Source organism: Pezoporus wallicus, unplaced genomic scaffold (assembly GCF_028554395.1).
Source record: "Pezoporus wallicus isolate ANWC-B61680 ecotype Strahan unplaced genomic scaffold, APGP_CSIRO_Pwel_v1 contig_7274, whole genome shotgun sequence".
Taxonomy (NCBI): Eukaryota; Metazoa; Chordata; class Aves; order Psittaciformes; family Psittacidae; genus Pezoporus; species Pezoporus wallicus.
In genome coordinates, this window is record NW_026637137.1 from 2,659,843 (window position 1) to 2,684,698 (window position 24,856).

Here is a 24,856-nt window from a genome sequence, read left to right on the forward strand (position 1 = left end):
TAAGGGATCCTAAATTTAGACATATAGCAACAGACCTGGAGCTGGGCTGTAACAGAGCTGCTTATGACAGTAACAGCTTCTTGGCACTGAGTTGACAAGAAAACAAAACTGAATGATACAGACTATTAGGAGAGACATACAGAACAAAAGTGAAAAATTTATCACAGAGTCATTCTGTCACACATCCTATATCAAGTCAATTCTGTGTGCGCTTCTTGTTTGTTTTCATTTACCTATACAGCAGCTCTAGAGATACAGAAAATGTCAATGTGGGACAGATCCAGCACAGCTTCTGCATGAGGAACACCTACATAAAGGTAAGAAAAAGGCAGATGATATCAGGAGAGGACAGACCTACTCAAGATCACAACTGATAGAGGAAGGGTAAATACAGAACATCTTGTTCTGAGAGCAGGAGACCTTCAGGAAGAGTATAAAAAGACAACTCCATATTCAAAGACGCAATTTCTAACTCAGGAGCTCCTAGACTGTGAAACCAGCAAAAGACAGAATTGTCAGCAAACATACAGTGATACTCCAGCAGCACTTCTCATATATTCTTGTCTAAGCATCTGCTGTTGACCCACTGTCAGTACTGGGTTTTATATGATGCCCATTTGTCTTCTCTTAATGTAAGCTCCAAAATAACTGCAGATAAAGGGTGGTCTTAAGACACAGGCACAATTGTGCATGGACTTTCAAAGAAGGGTCTGAGGTCCAATTTCCCTTGAGCAAGTACTATGGTGTTGAGTTGGTGTTTTTCCCCCCCCATTCTTCTCCAGGGTGAGCTCTGAGAAGGCACAGACAGGCACATTAGATTTACAGGAACTTTAATTCCAGACTCATGCTCCAATACTGAGTTGAAAATGCAAATAATGCTTCCTATCTGCTGAGATTGAGGAAGTGACTACAACAGGTCTTGCAGCATCCAGTTTCAAACTGACGCCCAGAACACACTAGAGATATGTATTAAATTTTTCAAACAATACATTATAATTCACATGCTAACACTGCATTAACTCTGGTGTACTTAAACATTTATTCATTAATCATTGCTTATATAATCAAAAAGGCAGTAAAATATGCAGGAAAATTTCACCACAAATCTAATGGTTACTAAAGAAATAAGATAAATAAAATCTTCTGTTAAGCAATCAATAATGCTGTAAATTAAATAGATGTTTGTGGTAGGTTAATCTAAAGCAATAATAATAAAAAGTCTTGCAGCTTTGATCACATCTTAAAGTTAATATTTGAATTTGTGCAGTATACATTTCATCTCATGTACTCAGGATAATACCATAAAATGAAGTTAAAGACTACTCAACACTCTTACCATGCACTTGGGTATCAACTTCTATGCATTTTAAAACCTGTTTGAAGCACTGACTCTTCAGAGATCTTCATACATCTCAGATCTCCATGAAGAAACCAGTTATGCCAGCATCCAGCTGCAAAGTGTGATCAGCAAGACTGGCTCCTAACAGGAATTTCACACACCTCTCAAGTCAGTGACATTTTAAATTTAATGTTTGCTCTCCTCTTTATCACAATTGCCTGGAAAATAAGTATTACCTGCTCTTCACGTTGAAGATTAATTATTCCTTTAAAAACAAAAAAGCCCAAAGCCCACCTCTTTCTAGCAATTGTCAATGAACAAATGACTGACCAACTTGTAGGTTCTTTGTAACACAGCCTGTTCTAATGCAGTAACAAAAATCCAGTATTGTTTACCTAGAATAGATGAGTCCCTCTAAATGTTTTCCACCTACATTAATATTGCCCGCATAATAGCCAAATCATAAACCCAAACCCAACCACAAAGTAATCAGCAGTTTCTGAACCCTGTCACAGACAGAACAGGTCAGGCATGAAGAAGTTATTTTTAAATGATCCTAATTACACGATAGCTTTAATTGTGGGTAACAGCACTGGAGAACCTAACGTTAGCTGGAAGTTTCAACAACCGAAAACACTTGTAATAAAGAAGAAAGAGTCATACAAGCTCAGTAAGACCTCTTGTCATTCCACGTTTATTTACAAGATCTCATCAAAGGTCCCCAGCAGAGCAGACCAGGTTTGTCATTCTAAGTGAGACAAACCCACACTGTAACTCTTCTCTCCAGGCAGTCTGTTTTGAAGAACAAAAATGCAGCTTGCTTCCATCGTAATTTCTGTTTTGTTTTAAAAATACATTTAATATATTTCTTTATAGGGTGTTAAGTGGAACTGTCATTTAAGGTATCTTTATGAAATAGAAAAATTTATTAGTCAACTATTCTTCAACTTCTGACAGAACAAATCAATTGGTATTTTAAATAAATCACAACCCTCTGTATAAAAAAAGAAACAGAGATCAGTTTTGCTAAAGGCAGTATTTTTCATTTTGGAATGGGATTGAAACCCAAACAACCTACTTGAATCATTCTGCTTTATCAAGCAATAAAATAGTAAAGTCATTCAGAGTTAAAAGTACTATCTGTACCCGCAAGACAAGTTTTGTAATTATTCATTTCCTTAATTCGATTGGTGCTCTTCAGAAAAACAGTGCAGTCATCTCTGACAAGCTCAAAAGCAAGTACAAAATACTTCATCCACCACCAAGCAAGACCTTGCATCCCAAAATTTAAATGACAAAACATGCCCCAAAAAGGAAGAAAAAAAAAAAAAAAACAAGCCTATTCAAAAAACCAAACAAGGGTTTAAAGGATGCCTGCCTACATGCTGATACAAATTGGTAATGTAAAAAAAAAAAACCCACAAACAACCCAGATCCAATCCACTGCCTTTTCAATACTCCTATTTAACAGCACACTACCTTCCCATCTACATCTTTGATGGCTCTGGTAGAGGAGAAAATAAGGTCAATACATTGACTAACAATGAAAGACAAGCAAAAGTGACATGTTCATATTTGTACAACAGTTATTAATTAAGCTCTTTGAATTGCTCATTGTATAAAGCAAACCTATCCTCAGAATTAAAAAGTGTCCATGACAATGCTGGATAACTTTGGATAAAAGCTGCTGGCACTAGCAATGCCTAGCAAGACCTCTGAGCTTTCTTTTTTGTTGCTGATGGCGATGCACTGCAGAATGAAGAAAATCCATCTCATTTTTAGCTTCTTAACACTGCCTCTTCACTACTTGCTAGAAACAATAAACATGCTAAATTTCTACAACATGCTGAACAATAAATGGGAAAAGCAACCCTATGCTGCCCATGAGGCTAAAGCTGAAATCAAATTCCTATGAATATGACAAAATTTTTGTCATTAACAGTGATTTGTCAGTTAACATTTAGCTGTACTACTAAATGTCTGGATGCTGTGGCAATGATCAGTAAAACTAATTACATGAAGAGTATCAGCTAATATGCTATCTACAAGTTACAGTGTGCACAAGATAAACTAGAAACTTACTGAACATCTGTCTTACTAAAACAGTATATCCAGTATTTCTTATGAAAGGCATTAGGCCATTTTTGTCTTCACAGTTTTCCAGTTTTACAGGTCTAAATACAGAACATGAAGTTCAAGTTGGACAAAGTTCAAGCAGTCAGAGCTAATATTTTCCTTCTCTTGTCTGACTAGTGTTTGTTTTAAATTCCTTAGGATTTACCTGAAATATTTCACAATAAAATCTTAAAAAAAAACCAACATAGAATCTCACTTTTTTTTTCTAAACATTTCTTCCCTCTATTCACACAGAAAGGATTTATTTGACCAAATGAGAGTTTCTACATTTAACTTGGCAGGTAAACTTGCTATCTATCTGTTTACACTAAATAGACAACCAGGGCACAAATGATCTGCTACTGAAGACATCTACTGCAGTCAGCTTAAATCACCCTGAAGAATGACCTGGGTCTCTATCTGCTACAAATCACTGATGGCTGTCACACAGAGAGTGGGGAACCTATTTGTGATAGTTTAAGCAATTACTGCCCCCAGGTGTTGGATCTACTCTAATGGAAACTATCACCCCTCTCCCCCAAACCTGACTTCATGGGATGGACGACATCACCATCAACACAGAAATGAACATATTACCAAAAACCACTGATTTCGGTAAATTTCTGAAAATGCAGAAGCAAAAATGGGAAACAGACGAGGCACAGGTACAGATTTCATTATGCTGACCCTGCAACAGGAACACCATCTTCCCCCCAAGGCAATAAAGGAGCAGGGAAGAAGGTTACATACAGTTGTTTGTTCAGTGAGTGTAAGTCTGTGCCATAGCCAGTGTGTTGCTTTCAAAAACTGTGAGCTAACTACATGATACCAATGATTAAATCCCCCAAACTCTACAACTATGGGATTTCTAAAGAAACTTCCTTGCAAAACTGTGGTGTGCAAACTGAAAGGGCAATCGTATCTTAATGCTTATGTGATAAAACTGCATTAATTTTAATGAAATGGAATTTTGTTTCTATTGCTTGAAAAATGTAACAGTTACTATTACAAAATGTCTCCCTCTTCCAAGAAATTAATGCAACTGGGAAAAGACAAATGGAGACCTTGAAAACTTACGTTTATTTCTACAGTAAGCCAGTTACATTTAACAAAAAGGAGTAACAACTGTTAACTGACATGTAGAGGTCAGTGACAAAGTTTTCCTGTCCTGTGAAAATGCCACTATTTCAAAACGTTTCCTGTTTCACATCAGGAAGAACCTCAGCTCTCTCAAGGTTCTTCATGAAAAACATGCAAGAGGCAGAGACCACGAAGCAACTAATTTCAGAACGACATTTCTCCCATGAATGCCTAAACCACTTACCTACTCAGGCCACTTATTATCATCAGGCAGGGCACTGTAAATTTTTCCTGATTTTCTGAATTTGGAAAACTCCTGATAAAGTCATTATCCATTTCTTTGACATTTCAACAAATCTTTCTTTAAAGGAATCAGACTACCACCTAAGAATGTTTCTATCAGCTCCTGTGACACAGTAACTAATACCAGGACAAGTACCAATTCCGTGTGATTTTAAGCCTGAACAGCTTTAACAAGTGTGTGGAAGGAGAAATGAAACATCTTAGTGAACACACTGCAAAATATTTCATAAAATACCTTTACAGATAGCTCAGCATTTATTCCCACTTGCACTTAATAGGGATTTCCAGGGAGAAGTAGAGAGTCCTGTAAATCATCTTTCCAGACTATGTACAAAACGATCTACAACTGAGGCTCATAATGCATAATGAAAGCTTTTACTTTATAAATACAGCCCTGCATGACTATAAAAGTTATAAACAACTCAGGGAAAAGAAAAAGAAGACTGCCTCTGTATCAGGGGAAGGGATTTTTACCACAGTAAAAATTAAGCCTACTTGGCTGCTACAAGCAACAGGAAACAAACAAACAAATATCACATAGCAGATGTTCAGCAGATCATGTTTAGCTCCCTACAAACCTCTAAATCTGCTTTTACAAGCCTATCGGGCTTGACAGACATCAGTATGCATGCAATATATGCAGAATACATGCACGTATGCAACCGATACAACATGCTCCAGCCCACAGCTGCAGGTGCCCGAAGGATGCACACAAGAAGATCCTATAAAATTCAGGGTCACGTACAGTACCAGGCTACAGAACCAAGAGACTAAAGCAAACACTGGTTTTCCCCATCCCAATGTTGTAACAGGCTAGTGGGAGAAATTCAAGACTCATGAAAAACCCTAATTTCTGTACTAAGTGCTTGTGTCAAGCATGTAGAGCCCTGAAGTTTCTCTGAAGTGACTAACTGGGCACTTGAGAGCTGTTTTAGCTGTTGGATTTTACCCTGGTGTGTAAGGTAATTAAGATGAAACTAATGCATTCTAGATGGGAAGCAGGAGTAAAACTTCAGAAAAACACAAGTCTTATGCTAACAAGATATACTCCTAAGTGAACATGTTATACCTCAGTGTCTTTTGTTTGCACTTGAAGTTTTCTTCATGGAGACAAAATTTACATGCTAACCTGAGGAATTACGTGTATCATCAGGAACCACTAGATAGGCATTGTCTGTCTTTATCACTGCCTTAGTCTGAAACAACTTTTAACTAATTTACTCACAAGGATTAACTAATTTAGTTGACACATTCACTCCCTGTGGACAGGGACCAACCACTTTAATTTGAAAAAAATACACCTTTTTTCCCCCACTAAAGTCCCCACACTTGTTTGATAAACCTCATTAAACCGTTTAAAAATATATAGCATAATACTGCCATAGGAGCCACAGTGGAAAAAGAGTATCCTGCAAACATGAAATACCAAATGTGACACGGCATTTATGATTACATACTTTCCTTACTTACTAATGAACAACAGAGTGTAAGGGGAAAGACAGGAAATTGAAAAGGATGAAGATGAGAAAGGAGAAAAAATATAACTATTCCCATTAGAAGTCATACTAGATTATTAATGTTCTGAAAATAGGAAAAGGTACGTACTAGTCACAGTAAAAAAAAAAGCTAAAGTTGTTGAAGGAAGAAAACCCCAATGCACTTCAACGCAAACCAAAAAGAATTCAAGTTGAACAATTTCAAACATGGCGAATGTTTTGTCATACACTGGCATGCTCTGGGATTAGGATATGACATGAGCCACAATACAGAAGTACATACAAAACTCATCCACCATACTTAAAAGTAGAAGTGGTTCAACAAATGCAGAAATTGAAAAAGAAGCCAAGATTCAGCTTTGATAGATCTGAAGAGTTGCAGTATTCCACCAGGAAAAAAAAACAACATTTTTTTCATGATGACATGATGCTGACTAAGCTTTACTCTAGTAATTCCTTGTAACTGCAAAAAGTTTTTCTGTGATGCATCCCTAGTTAAGAAATATTTCTCTTGCACTTTGACAAGTATGGAACTTCTTCAGAAACTCGCTAGCTTGCAGTTTTGAAGCATACTGTCAGTTGTGCACTGACTCATCTTCAAAAAAGGAGGGGAACCATGGCAGAAAGTAAAACAAAATTGTAACAATAATGCCAGTTATAAGCAAGTCAGATAAATACACTCACTCGCCTTTTACAATTCCCCATTAAAACACCAGCCTTGATAACATCAGCAAGGCAAATAAACTCCCCAAAAAATCAGCTTATTAAAATCAAGCCTGTATAACTTCTATCAATAAAAAGCTCAGTGTCTCAAGGAAACATCTATTTCTCTCCTACACTTCTAATAGAAGACACTAACTTAAGATCATATTACAATAACAAGGGCTTTCTTAGACTTATCCACCCTGTGCAACATAATCATGTAGCTTTCAGAAGAATAGTTGCCATGCTTTTTTCTCCACCAACAAAATTAGTATGTGATCCTATTTAGATACCTAGAAAGCACCAAAGTCCATGCAAGAGATATTCTAGTACTGATTGCTTGTTTAGACAAAATGGAAACTAGTTTCACAGAATTCTAGTAAACATGAGAAGAGTTAAAAAAAGACAAAAATAAGCACAACACAAGGCTCTGGAATAAAAGACTCTAGAATAATACAGAGAGCTCTGTTTCTGCTTCATATGGAGGTGGATGTACTGCACTATGGAGTCACTAGGCTTCCCCTGTGTAGTAAACTCTAAGCATATAACCAAGGATGCATTTCTCCTTGCTTTTTCATACCCAAGTTATAATTCAGATCATACTGAAAAATTACAGTTGTTACTTTTTTATTTCTCTTCAGCAAACTGTCAACTTTGATTTTGTCAGGGTAATGTGCTTGCCAGTCAGTACTGCAAAGTATTAGAAAACAAAAAAATTTAAGGAAAGCTCCTTCAGAGGTCAAGCACATCCAAGTATTACAATTTCAGAGTGACATTAAAGACATTTAGGAAGGAGATCCTCAAGCCTGCTTTTAGAATCATGGACAAATGTAGGGAGAACACTCCAAAACCAAAATTCTAGAGCTGAAAGAACCTAATGTATGAAGTACTATGACTACTAAGTGCTAGTAACATGTACAGAGCACCTATGACTGGATGAATAGGTAACGGATGGAACTCTCCTTGTGGTAGAGGCATGAGGTGATGAACTGATTGGTTTTTAACTCTCTCCATGAACATACACAGTGTTGCTAATTTACAGCAACTTGAAAACTCACAGCAAAGTCTTCATTAACACACAATTTACAGGACATAAGAAGTAAATTTAGAGTACTGATGGCTTTTTCAGTTAAGCAGTTACACACAACTTACTCCTGCGCACTAACTCACTCTTTGCTGAGACGTAGGCTTCCATGTAGTTTAGGCTCTCATCTATAAAAAGTTCAGTTGTTTACAGAAGATTGCCCACATTTTTTAATATAACAGTGCCAATGCTTGTCTGTCTTAATCTGCTGGCACTCTGAAATAACAGAGAAATACGAACTGCTAAAATTTGAACTTTCAAACATACAACATTCCTTCACTCAAAAGTTGGAAGAGCAAGGGAGATCCTCCCTTTTGACTCACCAAAGCCAAAATAAACAGCTGCTTTTGATCAGTGTCTAGATAGGTAGATATCTCTGCCCAAATCCCATGGAAAGGCTCCTGTGGAGACTTCTGCAGTTCACAAAGCAGTATGACATTGTTTCTTTAAGAGTGCCATACAGAGAGAACGGGCAAGAAATCATGCCTGCAACACAAAGAGTTCCCATTTTATGACTGTCCTTCTGCAGGTACGCACCAAAGGGCTGTGGACTCACTGAAAGAATGAATGATGAATTTTTTTGTAACTTGTGTTATAAAGGAGATTGAACAGATTATTACAATCAACCAGAGGAAGCTGCAAATTTCACCAAACAAATCTCAACTCTGGCACTCATCTGAAAGCATTTCTGGGAAGTTTTAAGCATTCCAATACCACCCATAAGAACCTTGCACAAGGGCGTTAATACTGATGACAAAGTAGATTTTTCAGGACTCAAGAGTAATTTATTTTGTAACAGCTTTTTCCCAACTCTTTTGCTTACTGCTCCAGCCTGAACTATTTCTCCACAGCAGAAAGAAGGCACAAACAACTCACAAAGACCCATGCCTTTCCAGATCACCACTGAATCCCTCCCGGCATTCGCAACTGACTGTTCTCCTGACTCCTGCAGATCCTCAGTGTGGAAAACACTGCCGTACGACTTAGAAGCTGCCGGTGGCCAAAGGCCTAGCTGTCAGCTCTTCAAAGTCGCACAGAGCAGTAAGGCAGGGCCATTCGGAGGGACCCATGTTCACACACAGGCAGCACACCTCTAGCACGTTTTCACCTCGCAGCATTATCCGTGCACACCAACACACAGGAAAAGCTCCGGGAGATGCGCTGCGAGCCCTCCCGAGCCAGGAAGGACTCTCCGCTACCAAGAGCTCCAGTAAGGCGGCAGGACCCCGGCAGACCCTGCGGCGGCTGCAGGCAGCCGGTGCCAGCCGATCCCCAGCCTCCCGGGGAGGAGCAGGAAGCGCAGCCGGCGCGGCTCCCAGCCGCTAGCTCCCGGCCGCTGCCCCCCCGACACACCCCCTTCGGCAGCGGTTCGCAGCTCCCACGGGGGCTGCGGACACCAGGCCGGCTCGCCCAAAGGGGGACACCCCGGCCCGCGCGGCGCCCGGCTCCCTCCTACCGCCGCCGCACAGCGGCTGCTTTCCAGGCCACCCCCCATCCCTCCCACGCGGAGTGGAGCTGCCGGCCCTGCCTGGGCGGCGCGGAGGGGACGGCCCCGTCCCCAGCGGTTACCTTCCCGGTACTTCTTGCGCAGCCGCCGGTGGACGCTCTTCACCACCCCCGACAGCTTCTCCTGCTCCAGCTTCCGCTCCTGCTCCGGGGGCTGCTGCGGCGGCAGGGGAGCAGTGGCGGCTGCGGCAGTCCCGCCGGGCCGCGGCCGTGGCTGTGGAACGGCCTCCATGGTGTAACTGCTGCTCCGCCGCGCGCAGCCCGGCTGAGGGGGAGGCGTGAGCGCCGGGCACTATGGCAAGGGCGGGCATGCGCTTGCTCCGCCCGCTCGGCATGCCGGGAGATGGAGTCCGCTGCCGTCGGGCGGGCCGAGGAGCTGGGCGCCCAGTGGCCTGTCGCTGTGAGTGCGGGGTTTGCCGCACAGCGGGAGTTCAGGGCCTGCGGGCTTGGCGGATTCCAAAACTTTATCAGGTACGGAGCAGGTAGCCCTGGGTGCTTGACGGACTAGTGCAAGAATTAGGTGAAAAAACATGAAGGGTCCAGGGACAATGCGAATTCCTGAAGGGAATATCTGAAGGGGGCCCTCAAGGATGGTGGAGAGAGACTGTTCATCAGTGACTGTAATGATAGGACAAGGGGTAATGGGTTCAAAATTAAACAGGGGAAGTTTAGATTAGAAATAAGGAAGAAGTTCTTTACTGTAAGGGTGGTGAGGCACTGGAATGGGTTGCCCAGGGAGGTTGTGAATGCTCCATCCCTGGCGGTGTTCAGGACCAGGTTGGACAGAGCCTTCAGTGATGTCTCCTGGCATGACAAGGAGTTGGAACTGGATGATCTCAAGGCCCTTGGCAACCCAAACCATCCTGCGATTCTGTGTTTCCAGGGCATGGATGCAGCAGGGGCTCTTCTCTCTTCCCTGCATTACCCCAGCACACATGCTGCCTAGAGATCCCTGTAAAAGTCTGTGTGACTCCCTCTGAAGTGGGGTGGTAAAACCCACCCCACAAAAGACCTTGCAGAAACAAACTGAGTTCAAAGTGAGGTAAAGCAAATCTCAGTAGGCTGGTATCTATGGTGTGAATGCGGATATCTGAAGAGCACCATTTTGTACGGGCTTTTTTCTGTCTACATGGTGCTGCTAGGCCTGTTCCTGGGCAGAGCACTGCTGCAGCAGGAGCAACAACTGCAGCCAGCAAAACTGCCCCTTACAGGGAAAGACCTTTGTATGCAGCTTCTGCCAGCTGCAACCTTTCTCCAGACCCAAAGTGTTTTAGTTCCCTCTTTCAGCTGTCGTTGGAAGTAGGACAGACAAAACCACTCCTCACAAGATCATGGCAGGGAAATCTGCCATGAGTCGCTTGCTTGTTTGTCTTGGCCAGAAGCAGCTAATTGTCTCCTCTGAAGACATTAGAAAACATTAAGGAGGTAATTGTTGCTACAGTTAAATCGGTGACAAATCTGACTTGGGTAGGGTCAAGATTTCATCCTAATGAGAAGTCAGTGATACATGCAGTGGGTGTATAACAGGTTCTTATCAGCAACCTGTCAGTCCTGCCAAAAAAAATTGCAGCTAATCACAGAGCAGGGTGAAGTTCTCTTCTGATAAATGTCTTTTTGAAGGTACAATTATCCAGACAAAGAAACAATGCCCAAACAAAAGCTTTGCATTGTTACTGACTGCAAAGACATCCCTTTTCCACTTCACTCTGAGCTGTGTGGGCAAATACTACATCACACTCAATGCCCTGAAAGGGGGTTGCGCATTGTGCCCAAAGGTCCAGCTGTTTCTGTACTGTTATTTTTCAGTAAATGCTTACAAAACTTTACTGTAGTTTGGATCTTCCATCACTGTATTTACATGCCATAATGTATTTTATTGTCAGAATATTTATTTTTTTAAATCAAAATATGGGAGAATACTGGAAAGGAGAATTAAAATTTTTGCTCCCAACGTCAGCACTAAGAAAGGAAAGAGAAGTGTAGTGATTGAGTTATTCTTTCAGGTAGATTTTTCTTTTAATTTTGAAACTGAAAAAAAAATCATGTGTTAACGAAAATAACACCAATATAGATTAATTTGACTTGGAAAACATCTGAAAATCAGCTTCTCATAGGGGTTATTGTATTTTATATTCACCAGATTAGTCCAGGAACTCAAATCCAAATTAGAAAGAAGACTTGATTGCTGGGGTTAATGATAGTTTTCTGAAATATTTCTATTACTAGCTTTATATGCAAGTCCATGTAAGAAGAATTAAGATGGTGTAAAAGAGATTACATTGATACCTACAAGGAACCTTTTGGTTAAGGAGAAGCCTACACAGTGGTTGATGTTCCTTCCACTTGGGGAAGCACAGAATGAAGAGAAAAAGCATGAGATAGTCTTCTATGTGCAGTGTGATCCTATAGGAGAGCACTGAGGGGGTCTTCTCAGAAGAGTAGGAGTACCAGTGACAGAAAAGACATAGAGGCATTTGGAGGATGCCTGACAGATACTTCTGTGACATCAAGCCCCCCACTCCCTCAGTTGTGAGCATCCAGACTTGGAAGTGTAGGGCACACAGCCAATATGTGAGTGTATCTGGATGCTGGTAAATTGGAAACCTAATTGTAGAACTGGAAAATCGGGGAAATTGCACATAAGTGAAATGTACTCTCTCAGATTAGTAATAAACTGTTACTCTTTAATTTATGTTCTTTTGATTTCAGTTCTCAGGAGTGCTTGCTAAAACTGACAAAGTGGTTTTAAATACAAAGTGGCTTTAATTTGTCACAATTATTTAAAAACTTACAGTATTAATAGTAAGCATACTTTCCTACTAGGACTTTACAGTTTTTACAAAACTCTCCTTTTTTAATAAAAGTTAATTATGTTGCTTTATATTTTCAGTATGTTGTTTATTTTCTGATATTTTATAAATACGTCTATGAGGGAAAAAATCAGTACTTCAGTGCACAGACTACTTTCATATCTTGGTGTACAAGCTATTATTAAAAAAACAGGAAATAGGGAAGTGTTGACTTTTTAACATAAGTGGTTCTATATGAAAGTAGATCAAGATATACACTTTTCCGTCTTCAAGAAGTGGCTTAGCACTTTAATGCCTCAGTAAGCAAGCAAACAACATTTACCAGATGTCAAGTATGTCCAGGAACAAAAATAAAAGAATACTCGAAGAAGAGGCTTTAGGCTTTCAGGACACACAAATACTTACAACAGAGTACGGGGTGAGAGATGGCTCCTGGTGACAGGCTCCGAATACAAGGTGATTGGAGAAGGCAGTTCCCTGGAGCACTGCATGGAGATTTGGGGGGGTGAAGGAGGAGCTGGTTATGGAACAGGTGATTAAAGCAGGACCGGTTCTGGCAGGCCAGGAACTGATGACCCAGTGCTCTGTTACAGTGGTGAAAACATGTGTGCTCAATACACTTCTTGAACACAGTACAGGAAGAGTGAAGGAACAGATGAAGATGAATATAAATCTTGGGGTTTTCCCTGAGGCGCAAGAGCAGAACAAGCAAGGTTGCATGCACTTACTCTGAGGAGATAAGATAATAAACTGCCTCTGTCCTGATGGAGACGATGGAATATGACCATCTGGGAAAGGATTGTTTTCAGTAGCTGGACTTACTATCTCAAATGTAGAAGATGGACAGATGATCCTCTGTGTATTAGTTACTTTCTCAAAAAAATGAGCCGATTTAGGGTGGACTAGAAAAGTTTCTTTTCACAGTTCTGCAGTGTTTCTGTTCCCGTCACTTTTCATTAATAGCTTTAGAAACAAAAGACTCAATTCACAGGCCAGGAGAAGGAATAACCCCAGCCCTTTCTAGTACTCAGGTGGCTGGAACATTCACTGAGGATGTGGGAAAACCAGTTCACATCCCTGCTCTGCCAGAGAGTATCTGAACCCACATCTTCACTATGAGATTATACAAAGTGGACGTGCTCTTCCTTCCTGAGGGAAGAGTGACAGCAGCCTGTATTTTCAGCCTTTCTCCCCAGGGAAACTGTGGAAGAAAAGTTACAAAAATTTTCTGAGCTACGCAAATCAGCAGTACTCTGCTTCCATCCCTATTTCAGTGGTACTTTGGACAATCAAATCTTTTCATGCTCTTCATCCTTTCTATCTTACAGATGCTGGTTGTTTAGAAAAGGAACCAAAAAAGTGAGACAGCATCAAAGAGAAGAAACCTTTCTAGGCAGCACTCTCTCCAGTGTGATGACATCATCATAAGAGTTTCTAATGCAATGTAATCTGCAAAAATATTACCAAAAGCATGTAATGATTTTAATGGAATACTGAAACACTGGTAATATAAGTCTTTGTTAGATGCAGAACTGGTTTTGCTACATGTATCTAAAGGGAAGGCAAGCAGGCAACAATAGCATATTTGGTTTGAATTTAAGATTCTTCATTCATTGTGGAGTCATATAAGCCAGAAAAATAATATAATTTGATTTTAAAAGTCGGAGTCACAGCCCTGAATTTGCACTGATGCAGTTATGAAGAGCTGGTCCATTATTACATTTCTTCAGACTATACACACTTTAGTAATTTAGTAATTAAAATTACATAGTAATTAAAATCACTACCCCATAACAATATTTTTATAACTACAGATCCTGGATTCCATACGTGGAGGTTGACACCTCTAAAAGTAAGTTTATATCACCAGTCTCCTTAATTAGCCCCCTGTGTATTTTACTGGGAAAAACAGACTTGATATTGACTTTGGTTTGTGTCCAAAGTCCCAGTACTTACCAAAATAAATATTTTGCTTCTGGAAAACAAGAGGATTCTTCTACTGAAGGACCAATTAAAGTTGCTCCTCAAGTAGGCAGAGTCACCCAACCAGAAGACTGAAGTCCCTTGCATGTGGAGGCTCATTTTGGAGTCTAATTACGTAGCCTCAAGACCACAAAAATTAGATACTCACAGGAGATTTTATTTATTGAAATAATGTCTTTTGCTTGTTAGCTTGTGTTGCAATAAGGTAGGAATAATTTTAACAATAGCCAGCATTTCTGATAAACAATACATTCACTGAATCCATTGTGGCCAGCAGATCCCACCTGTGTCTGTCAATAGAAATGAGCTGGTCCTTTCAACATGGGGGAAAAGTTAAGAATTTTTTAATCCCTTCAGTGTGTCACTTGCCTAATAGTAAAGTGGGAATTAAATTCCATGGAACTACTGAAATGCTTAGTGAAAACCAGCTGAATACTTTATATGTGACTTATTCCGAATGTTATGTGCATGTATAGAAAGTAAAACTATCCTGAGAACAGATAATGCATTTTTCGAATAAATGCTGTACTTCATTGTAAACTGCTTTGCAACATGAGCATCACAAACATTCTTAATATTCTATCAACGAAGATCATTAAAATACAAACATACAAAAATAATCTTGAATTACCTTAAAAATCTGTTGGTTTTTTTTTCATTGATTTTAGTCTGAGCACATTCCCCTGTTATTTGGCTTGTATAAATTATTAAATAGAGAGAGTCAATATAACGATTACTGTAACAGAGACTACTAGCTACTTTTTCTAGATTGAATTTTTTCTTAGCCGATTTCTTGCTGCCGTAAAAGATTAACTCATAAAATCACTTTGATTTAGCAAGAGATGTCAAAACATCCAGCAGGTCTAACTGGTTTTCTTACAAAGTCAAAGTAGTATGTGGTTTTAGTACTGATCCATGTTTCTGTCAGCTGCTGTGCATAAACCTGCTGAGTAATTAATTCAGACACAGCAACTTTGGGAAAATTCAGTGCTAGTAGGAAAACTTTTAATGTTTGATTATTCATGCATGAGTGGAACCCGATAGCCTTAAAGATGTTCTCAGTTCTTGGGATTCAGATTCCAGTCGTTCTGTGTGGGTCAGGTATGTATAATTCCAGTTCAGCTCAATAGTAATGTAGCTGTACATTAGGTCATTTTCACCTTGAGAAACACTCCAGTATCCTGTAATCTTTTATTGCAAGTATGATAGCCTGACTCATAAACTAAGATGACCTCACAGTCTGATTGGATTTACTGGAGCTGAAAAGCACCCAGAGAAAGGCTAGGCTGCATGAGAATTTCTGAGAAAGACTAAATCTATGGAGAATATTCTGCTGTGATGCCATGGATAGGTGGTGGTATTCTGCGTCATTTCACTGTTCTCATTTTTTAACCCTCCTAGGTCCTGGAAGGGTGTGCGAGAAGATATTTTGGGTATCATTAGATATGACCTGTACATCTCTAGTATGCATAAACTGTTCTCTGTTCCACAGATTGCCCAACTCCTTTTAATTTCTCCTGCCTCTTGAATACTGTCATGTGGTTTATTTGGGACCCTACTCTAGGTCAAGTGTGGTTTTCAGTAAAGAAGATGAGAGAACAATAACGAAGTCTGTTCATACAACATCAAATGGAGCTCTATCTTCAGGGCAATATATTGCAGGCAGTATAATGTACTTCAGGAAGAGCAAGAAATGCCAAAGCTCTTACCTACCCTGTACACACTGTATTTGGCTTGTGCACAGTTCATGTTTTAGGTTTGGTTAACTGACCTCAGTGACGCTAATGCCTAAGATATTATCAATAAAATTAAAGGGATTAGTACTCTCTTCATGAGTTGAAGGATTAGGATTTAGGAGCCTAAAGAATGGTGGTAAAACGAAACCACAAATATTAAAGCTGTTTCAGAATTTTTGACAGTAAGTACACAAAGTTTGCCATAGTTTTTCCATATGAGCACCACAGATAAAGATTATCTGCTGTTAGAAGAATGGTTTCTCTTTTCTTCTCTGGAACATCTAATAAAACAACTGTGACACAAATACCATGAAGTGAGCGTTCTCCACACTATATTTTTAGAATTTCATCTCCTGTTACTATGGATTAAGGATGATCTGATAGCAGCTGCCCCAAAGTGTGAACAGGACTACAATCTGCAGAAGCAGAAAGCAGTTCTGAAATGCTTATTTAAAGATAGGTAGAGTTGTGATAGAATTAAATAACTGTTTCAGTTTGTTGAGGATATACTGATAAATTATTACATTCAATAACTAGGAAGTAGAACAGAAAGCTACTGTAGCAGTTAATGGAGACATACGTTTCATACTGATGTTCAGATTTTAGTCTTGAAGTCTTTCAGATTTCTGGCTACTAAAAATTTCTGTACCCTCTCTGTATATGCAAGAGTGTTCTTGGACATTAACCATCTTGTTAACTCCTCTCTAAAGAAAAAAATTAATAAACACTTTAGACTAATAAGCTTCTGTTATTGAGTGCTATAATTATGGTTGGAATCTTAAGTTTTGTTAATGATTTCTCACACACTGTAAACATTTCAATAATTTAAAATGTATGTGTTTGAGCTACATATAATCATTACAGGTTAAAAAAAATTAAATTGTCAAACATCAAGGAAGTAAATACCTATCTTCAAACACCCTTCCAGTTTTCTGTTGGACATTTCCTGCATGGGGAGCCACAGCAGCACCTCTGCCCCAGGCTGTCATGCAGAGCTTACTCTCTTCTGCAGTGCTTTCTATCCCACAGCACGTCCTGTGTTGCTCTCACCATCTTCATCACCTGAGCCCCTGCAGCAGCAACACTGCACCAGTCCTTCATCCTCCCCCTGCCTCAGCCCCCTCAGATCCCTTCAAGCCTGCATCCTGACTACTCACTGCTGTCTTTCTGTTTTCCTGTAGGATTTCCACAACTCCCATCACTTTGTTGCTTAACACAATTTCAGTCTGACTAAAAGCAGCGGATGGCAGTGCCTGTGCTGAAGCCCGGCCTTGCAGCCACACAGAGAAACACAGAGGTGAAACGGCTGCTGTAAACCCATTTGTCCAAAATGGAAGGTGGCATCCATGCTGAGGAAGGAGAAAATACATTGAGGAATAGCTGCCATCTGCCTCATGGCAAGGTTTGAACTGCTGCCGTCAGGAAAGCTGGCAGTGCTGCAATCAAGAATGGCTTATTTATCCAGGAATTATGGGGTGATGTGGAAGTATACATCCAGCAAACCACAGGGAAGACACATATGTGCAGACACACACAAAGTTAGGGTAGCCACCACAAAGCACAAACCTTTGGAGCTTGAGACCTTCTGTGCTTTCTCCCCAGGCAGCCTCAAAACTTTTCTGAGCACAACAGTAATCTCAGTGACATCCTAACAGGAGGAGGAAGAAGCACCTCCAAGCCACATGGCAACCTGCACCTTCATCTGGCTTTGGCAGAATCCCAGCAGTATCATCTGAATGGTTCCATAATTACAACCACAACACATTTTTCAGCCCCTACAGGTGCTGTCTCTTTTTCATTAATTATATGGGAGGGGAAGAGATGACTGCAAATACTGAATTCTTTAGAGTTGTGGTTGTCAAGCAGCATCTATATCTTTACAGAAAATGTAGTTCTGCTTTTCAAAAGCAGCTAAAATTTTGGTGGGGATCCAGTACTGAAGTGCTCACATTTGCCATTTCAACTCATTCCTTGAAACACATCGCACATAGGTGCTCTTTGTCAGAAAAGTTTTCAAACTGATGCAGACATTCCTTATAAATATAGATGGCTTCATTGCAGAGAAAGAACATTAAGAATGCTTTTATAATGTCTATTTAGGCAGCTTGCTTTTCTGCAGTGGTCACAAAAGAAACAACATCATTTTGGAAGCCATAATGACAACATACTGCAAAATGGGGAAAATTGTAACATAGGAGGTAAGAAGTTTGTAAGAACCAGAGGCAAAGCTTCTTCTTGCAGGAATGTGAAAGGTGGGTTTTGTTGAATGACTCCTTTAAATGCAGGTGAAATGGCTGTCAGCTCCCAGGTCACACGCTCAACACAAACGTAATTTTATGTTATAAAGTTATAATACCGGCCTCTTTTGGAGCCAGACTTAATTGGCAAAATGCAGCATGAGGCTTATCACACAACCTGACAGATACTTGAAGCATTGCTGTCTTGCATGTTCAGAATGGTCTCCTGGAGGCTTTTCTACATAAATAGAACCAACCTGACCAAAAATGTATTTTAAAAATAAGTTTGAAGCCTGCCTTTTCATGAAGTTGGTTTTTTTAATAAACGATACTAAAACCTGTGTGAAAAGGTAGAAAGTATTGAAAGTTTGAAAGTATTTTAGGTTGTACTTCCCTTTGGTAAGGCTACCTCAATTTTTTTACCATTCAGGATGAAGTCTAAGCACGCATAGGTATATAGAAAGTTCTGACTGTCTTTACAGTTATTAGAGAGTTGTCTGTGTGTATAGTTATTTTTACACAATTTGCTATTTCAAAAGAAGTTGCCTGTAAATCCAATTAGGTGGGGCAAACAGAATTCTGTTGGTCTGTGGTGACTCATTTATGAGAGAAACAGCTCAAATTAGATTGTGTGAAAGACATTGTTTTTTGGTATGGACACTGGTTATATTTAAATGATGTTTGACAAGGACTTCTGCGATCACTTGGAATCTCCCCTGTTGCCAGATTCAGCACAATGCATCCTATGAATCCTTGTTGACAATTCTTTCTAGGCTACCTACAGATCTCATTTATTCTGTGGCCTTGATATTGCTTAGGATGCCTAGGATTACTTAGAATGAGGATGCATTCTTGGTTGTGTTTTATGCCTGATGGTTTTCCTTGGTTTTAGTCTGTAATTTTGGCAGCCCAGCAGCTGCTTCATCAACTAGCCTCATAATGGAGGCAGAAACATCTGAACTAGGGGCACACATCCAGCTGTGAACAGCATCTTCTGTAGCCACACCAGTGTAACCTGCTGGAACCAGAGCACTAAGAGAAACAAGATAAATGGCTATTGTACTTTAAATTCACACCTGGGTTGCTTGTTCTGTGACAGCTTCTTCATGCAGATGACAGGAATGGACCCTGGCCAGTTTTCATTTGCTGAAGGAACGTTTTGCTCCTGGGGACTTGAATGGGTCTGCCTCCATTAGCAGTTAAGAGCACAACATAAATGTTTCTGTGATGTGAATTGCTCTTGCCTGTGAATCTTTTACATTTGATGTTCTTTAAGTTACATCACTAAAAGCCTTTGGAAGACAGGACCTAGATTTCGTTCTGTAGAAGCTTAGCTGGAAATTGCACACTAGGGGTTTTTCTAACACACCCCAAAGGTAATGGGAACATGTAATCTTTGGGCTGTTGAGAAAGAATACAGAGGCTGATCTGTTATTTGAATTGTACTCCAGTATCAATTCTTCCTTTATCCTGAGTGAGAGCAATACCAACACAAAGGTGAACTTGGAAAGCTCTTCATGGCTGAGACTTCTGTAGAAGTGCTAGGATGTCCTTTTTTTATCTGAGCAACATGATGAGACTTTTAAAACTGTAAAGAGAGGGACTTTCCAAAATGCCTATGTTGTTGGTATGGTGTAAGAGCCTTCCAAAAGAGTTAGCTAATCCTCAGTGAGTCACGTTTTTAATGGAATTCTGTTTTAAATAAATTATCTTCTACACTTTCTCCACTCTGGGGTATATGCTGAGTGACTATAATACTTGATGTTCTGGTATTTCAAGTTACCAGGTCATCTGTGAATGTTTCTGAGACTCCTCTTCCTATAGAACCTAGCACCTAAATGAAGGTAACAAGCAAATGGCTATAGTCTGAAGTCTTCTTTTGCTGATGGAGATTGCTGAATTCACATGTGCTTGCTGAGTATCAGAGATTACTGTTGTAAGCATCTACCACTTCTGACAGCAGTTGCTTATCAGGTCTAAATTTGACTCTCTTAAATTTAAATTGGCAAGGCTTTGTCCAATATGCTTAGTAACTGATTTGTGATCACTATTACTCTACATGTACTCTTTTTACAATACTTTCACAAACAGTTGGCTTCAGACAGACTGATGTAATCTGTCTTTCCTCTAATGCAAAACCTGTAACGGCCATTGGATTGCATGTTGTCATCTGGTGTGTAAACATGCAAATCTTGATCGATGAATGGACGAAATAGCCGCATAGTTTTGGAACAGGCTTTAATTCTGACTGCAGGTGTAGTAGTCATTATGCTCAGAGGAAGCATTTTCTCACGTCGGTCCTCCACTGTTTCTTGTGTGATTTTATAGTTTCACATAAGTAGAAGTCTGACATTTCTTTCTAAACCTAACTTGTAGAGATGAGTCCTTAAATAAGAGCAGAAGAGATTGTAACCAGAAGAGATTTGTAAACTAAGCTTTTGAATAAAGCCAAAACCAAAGAACCAATTTTTTGATCTTATATATAAATTAATTGGCACATTACACAATTTTTACCATTCACGTAACTGTGTTGAATGTGGTTGTGAGTGCCATAGGAGCAACTTGCAAGCCTCAGAATTGTTATCTCGGCCAATGTGCAAGATTCCAAATTCAGGATCATATAGTGGGAAGAATTCCTGATGTGTAGGAAGTAGTCCCTGATTTTGGTTTCGCTGATCCCTGCCATCCTACTGTGGCCCTTCCCTGGCTCCACCACCTCTTATCCTGGCACAGCTTGCCCAGCTCTGTCTAGCATGGAGGTTGCCAGCATTGAAGGGAAGTGCTGTGCTTTAAATTAATGAAATTTTGACACCAGTGCAAGGAAACATGAGGCAAAGACCCATTGAGTGAAGGTCACGCACAACCTAGAAAATCTGACAGGTTGGTGAATAAATTAAGGTTTACAGGTGGATCAGGATTAGGAAAAACTGGGTTCTAAGAATCCTACAGCCCTAGATTAAGTGCTGTTCCCCTGTTCAGTATCATTCTTTGTGATTATTTCCAGGCAAAAAAAATCAGATCATTAATTGTATCTGGTTCAGACTTTGAAGGATTTCTTAACAAACAGCAAGACTATATTTTAAATTATATATTCTCAAAGAAAATAAGATGTTGATGCAAATGCATCCTCTCACAAGCCACAGGTAAATTGGCCTGTAGCATCTCAAGCTAGTGCTCATCAGAATATCACTTTCAAGAAAGGACATTTCTCTAAGAGTAACTGGAGGGAAATTGAGTCCAGTTCCATTACCTTTTGTAACTGAAGAGAACTGAATCATCTGTTTCTTGTCAAGCCACCCACTTTGTGTAGTCACTTGTGAACAGTTTGTATGCTAAGAGAAAAAATGGCACTTTGCATTATATAGGTTGTTAAATCTACTATGTCAGAGGTTTGTTTAAGTCCTCTTGCCACCCGGTTTCAATGTGGAGATGAAAAAAGACTTATCTTCCAGCCATTTTGGCACAGGATAGCCTCTGCTAGAGTGCCACAGAGATCCTGTAATTCACAGGATACCTTCCAAAATTAATCAAGGGACCTAACCTGCACTGCAAGTTTTGAGCCATCCATCTTTGAATAGTTGAGAAAGAAGTTACTGCCTGCCGACAAAACCTTAGGGCAGAGCGAGGTAATAAAGAACTGGTCTGTAAGTCAGGTTTTGATCTTGATACTGTGTGGTTCCTGGCTCACAATTCAGTATTTTAATTGCAAAATAATACTTTGTGATTGATGAGTGCATATGTGGCAACTTTAACCAAGTATTGATTATTTTGAAAAAATGCACATAATTTGTTGTACGTGATGGGGGGTGACCCTAATGAATCACAGAAGAAAAACATAAATTGAAACTTAGATTGGATGTTTGTCTTTCTAGATTTCACAAGATTGATTTTAAGTCTAGAAGCTAAGTGAAGATAATGAAGATATGAGACTGTACTTTCACAAAGGTTGTTTGACTTATACTAGTGAACCTGAACTGTAGTATTTGCAGATTTCCTGTAAGTAAAAAGTGTAAATTTTTACCAAGTAAAAGAACCAAGTACCAGTAAATGGGAAGTGACTGAGTAAATACAGCATTTAGAGACTGAAAACATAACAGATGAATAAAATATTTTTTTCTAAAGCTCTCAATGTGTTTAAAACGACAAGTGATAATATAAGGGTAGTCTGTGATCAGAAAAATAATTTTAAAGTGATATTTAATATGGTCTAAAAATTGAAGTAATAGAAACCAAGAGGAGGAAAGGGCACATACCAGGAACACATTTTAATCCAATCAGCCAGTTAGGTAATCAATTAGACAACACAACAAGAGCAAGCAGATCAATGGTTCTGTCTTCAAATGAAAACAAATGTGCTTACTTACCAACATTTGCATCTTTAAGATAAGCATAACCTCCTTTCATGCCAGCTAAAATTGTTGATGTTGCCTCTTTTTTCCCTAAATAATTACTTTTACATTCACTTGTGTTGCCCTTACGTGACCTTGAGCAGAAAGACTTGCTGTCAGAAAGGAGTCACCTGTTGATACCATGCAGCTTTTGTGAGCACATCCCACAGTAGGAGATACGTTCACAGAACTCATTCTCCTTCACCCTGAAGTCACAGATTAAATCTACCATAATTGGAATTAAATAGAATTAATTTATCATGACTGCTTTTCCATAGCTTCTTATCTGTCAGGGACAGTTCCTAATGGATGAGTGCCTTTGTGGCAGCTAGACTACTAATGGCATGTTCAGGTTGTTTTATGAGTGGTGGAAGGAGCCACCACATTCAATAGGACTAGTCCACTACAGTCACAGGAGATCCTGTGGTATGGGTGTACTTCACAAGCATCCACAAATCATTCCACTTTGCGTGCAACTGTGAGCTTGCTGCACTTTGAACTGAACTGAACTAGACTTGAAGTAGGAGGTCAGAAAGCATAATGCAGGAGAAGACTTCTTAGGAAGGACTGTTTCAGTGTGGAATAAAAGTACCTCTTGTAGTATTAAAGGACTTTTTTCTTTAAAATAAAGGAGGAAGACCTCAGGAAAGAGGGAAATGCAGTGCTACTTCCTGATCCATTTCCAGAATGAGGCCAAGAAAGCTCTATTCCCAGAGTTTGAACTGAAACTTCTAGCAACCCTACATTTAATATTAACAGTAACTTTGCTGCTTGTACTGGTAAATTCAACAGGAAGACTTCCAGTCATAAAGCCTTTGCTATGTGGATATGGTTCTTTTTAGCCTTGAGCTGTGTGAAGCAGCGTCCTGGGCTTAAAACGCAACAAGCAGGCATAAAATGCTCTTGTTCTGCCTTGTGTACAAGTAAGCAGTAACACATTATATACAGTAAAGGCAAGAAAAAAACAGGTTTGTCATTCTCAAGTTTGAGAAATCTTGGGAATGCTTCTGAAATCATACTTCTTGTGAAACAACTTGTTGCAAGAAGTATAACTGATATGATTGATGGTTATGGTGATACTGGCTGCAATAAATTAACCCCCTCAGGGGTTCATTTACCCCAGAGAAGAAAACCAGCTGGAGCCACAGCTGCACTGGCAGCAGATGTCACAGCCATAATGCTCATTGCCTTTAGGTGTAAGATATATGGGAAAAAACTCTTTACATGGAAAAGCAAGACACTAGTATAAGGCTGGCTGAGCTATGGAGACTGACGGCTAGTATCCATAGCTGAAGGTCAGGTGAAACACAGTTCAACTTTCTGGGTTTAATGTAATAGTAGGCTTAGCTGATATGCAAATCTATTGGTTCTGCAAAACACAAGTGAAAATTTAAAACCAAATCTTTATTGCAAGACTTTGTTTTCCTATTATTGTGAAAGAACATGAATAAGCTTCTCTGAATATGTAAGCACTGTGAAAATGCATGGTACTCTAAGTCAAACATGTCTTCAGTGCCTCATTGTTTGCATTCAATTACAGTTTATAGTAACTGGACAAAAAAAAGTTAATTGCAAAATCATCTTCAAATTCTCTTCCCTGCTCCCCACATGAAAAAGCTGCCTTTGTTTAATCTTCAGGTTTGGTTTGCAACTTAGAAGTCACAAGGAAAACCAGAGTTTTCAGTGGGGCACTTTGCTGATAGGGGAATGCAAGAATATGCATTGTAATTTTTCTGGCTGGCAGTAGGCAAGTGTAAAGGTTAATGGGATCCAAAGGCACTCTGAATTCTGGGAAGGCTGGTGAGAGACTCAGCTTACTGTAATTCACAGCAGCTGTGGGATGTGAGAGAGCTGGTATTTTCTCAACCTGCTTTCTTGTCACTTGGGTTTTAGCTGCTTTGCAAAGGCCAAGTTCCAGTGATTGCTGTCCTCACCTATCCTTGGCATTATGTCTTACTGACAAAACTGTTAGAAAGGAGCCAAGCTGCTGTGTTCTGCCTGCAGTTGCATGGTCCAGGTCAGGGCTCAGAAGAGAAATTCACTTGGCACTCAAAGGAGCAGTATGTGGAGTTCATTA

At 39.8% G+C, this 24,856-nt stretch overlaps 1 protein-coding gene and 1 long non-coding RNA gene across 4 annotated transcripts in view; one reads left to right on the forward strand and one right to left on the reverse strand.

Moving 5' to 3' along the window:
- BMT2 (base methyltransferase of 25S rRNA 2 homolog) overlaps positions 1-9,941 on the reverse strand; it is a 35,487-nt gene extending 25,546 nt beyond the window's left edge. The window contains exon 1 of the mRNA XM_057403717.1: positions 9,689-9,941. Coding sequence (XP_057259700.1) covers positions 9,689-9,857 — 169 coding nt within the window. The 5' untranslated portion in view covers positions 9,858-9,941. The remainder of the gene's footprint in view (positions 1-9,688) is intronic.
- Positions 9,942-10,029: 88 nt separating this feature from the next.
- Positions 10,030-19,771, forward strand: LOC130596274 (uncharacterized). Of its 3 annotated transcripts, XR_008971492.1 has the most exons (4): positions 13,352-13,879; positions 14,250-14,287; positions 17,336-17,935; positions 18,255-19,771. It is a non-coding gene; the product is annotated as an uncharacterized LOC130596274 (long non-coding RNA). The 3 variants fall into 3 exon arrangements; XR_008971494.1 differs by lacking the exons at positions 13,352-13,879; positions 14,250-14,287 and adding an exon at positions 10,030-10,096; XR_008971493.1 differs by lacking the exon at positions 13,352-13,879 and having other exon boundaries at positions 14,071-14,287.
- Positions 19,772-24,856: the final 5,085 nt, after the last annotated feature.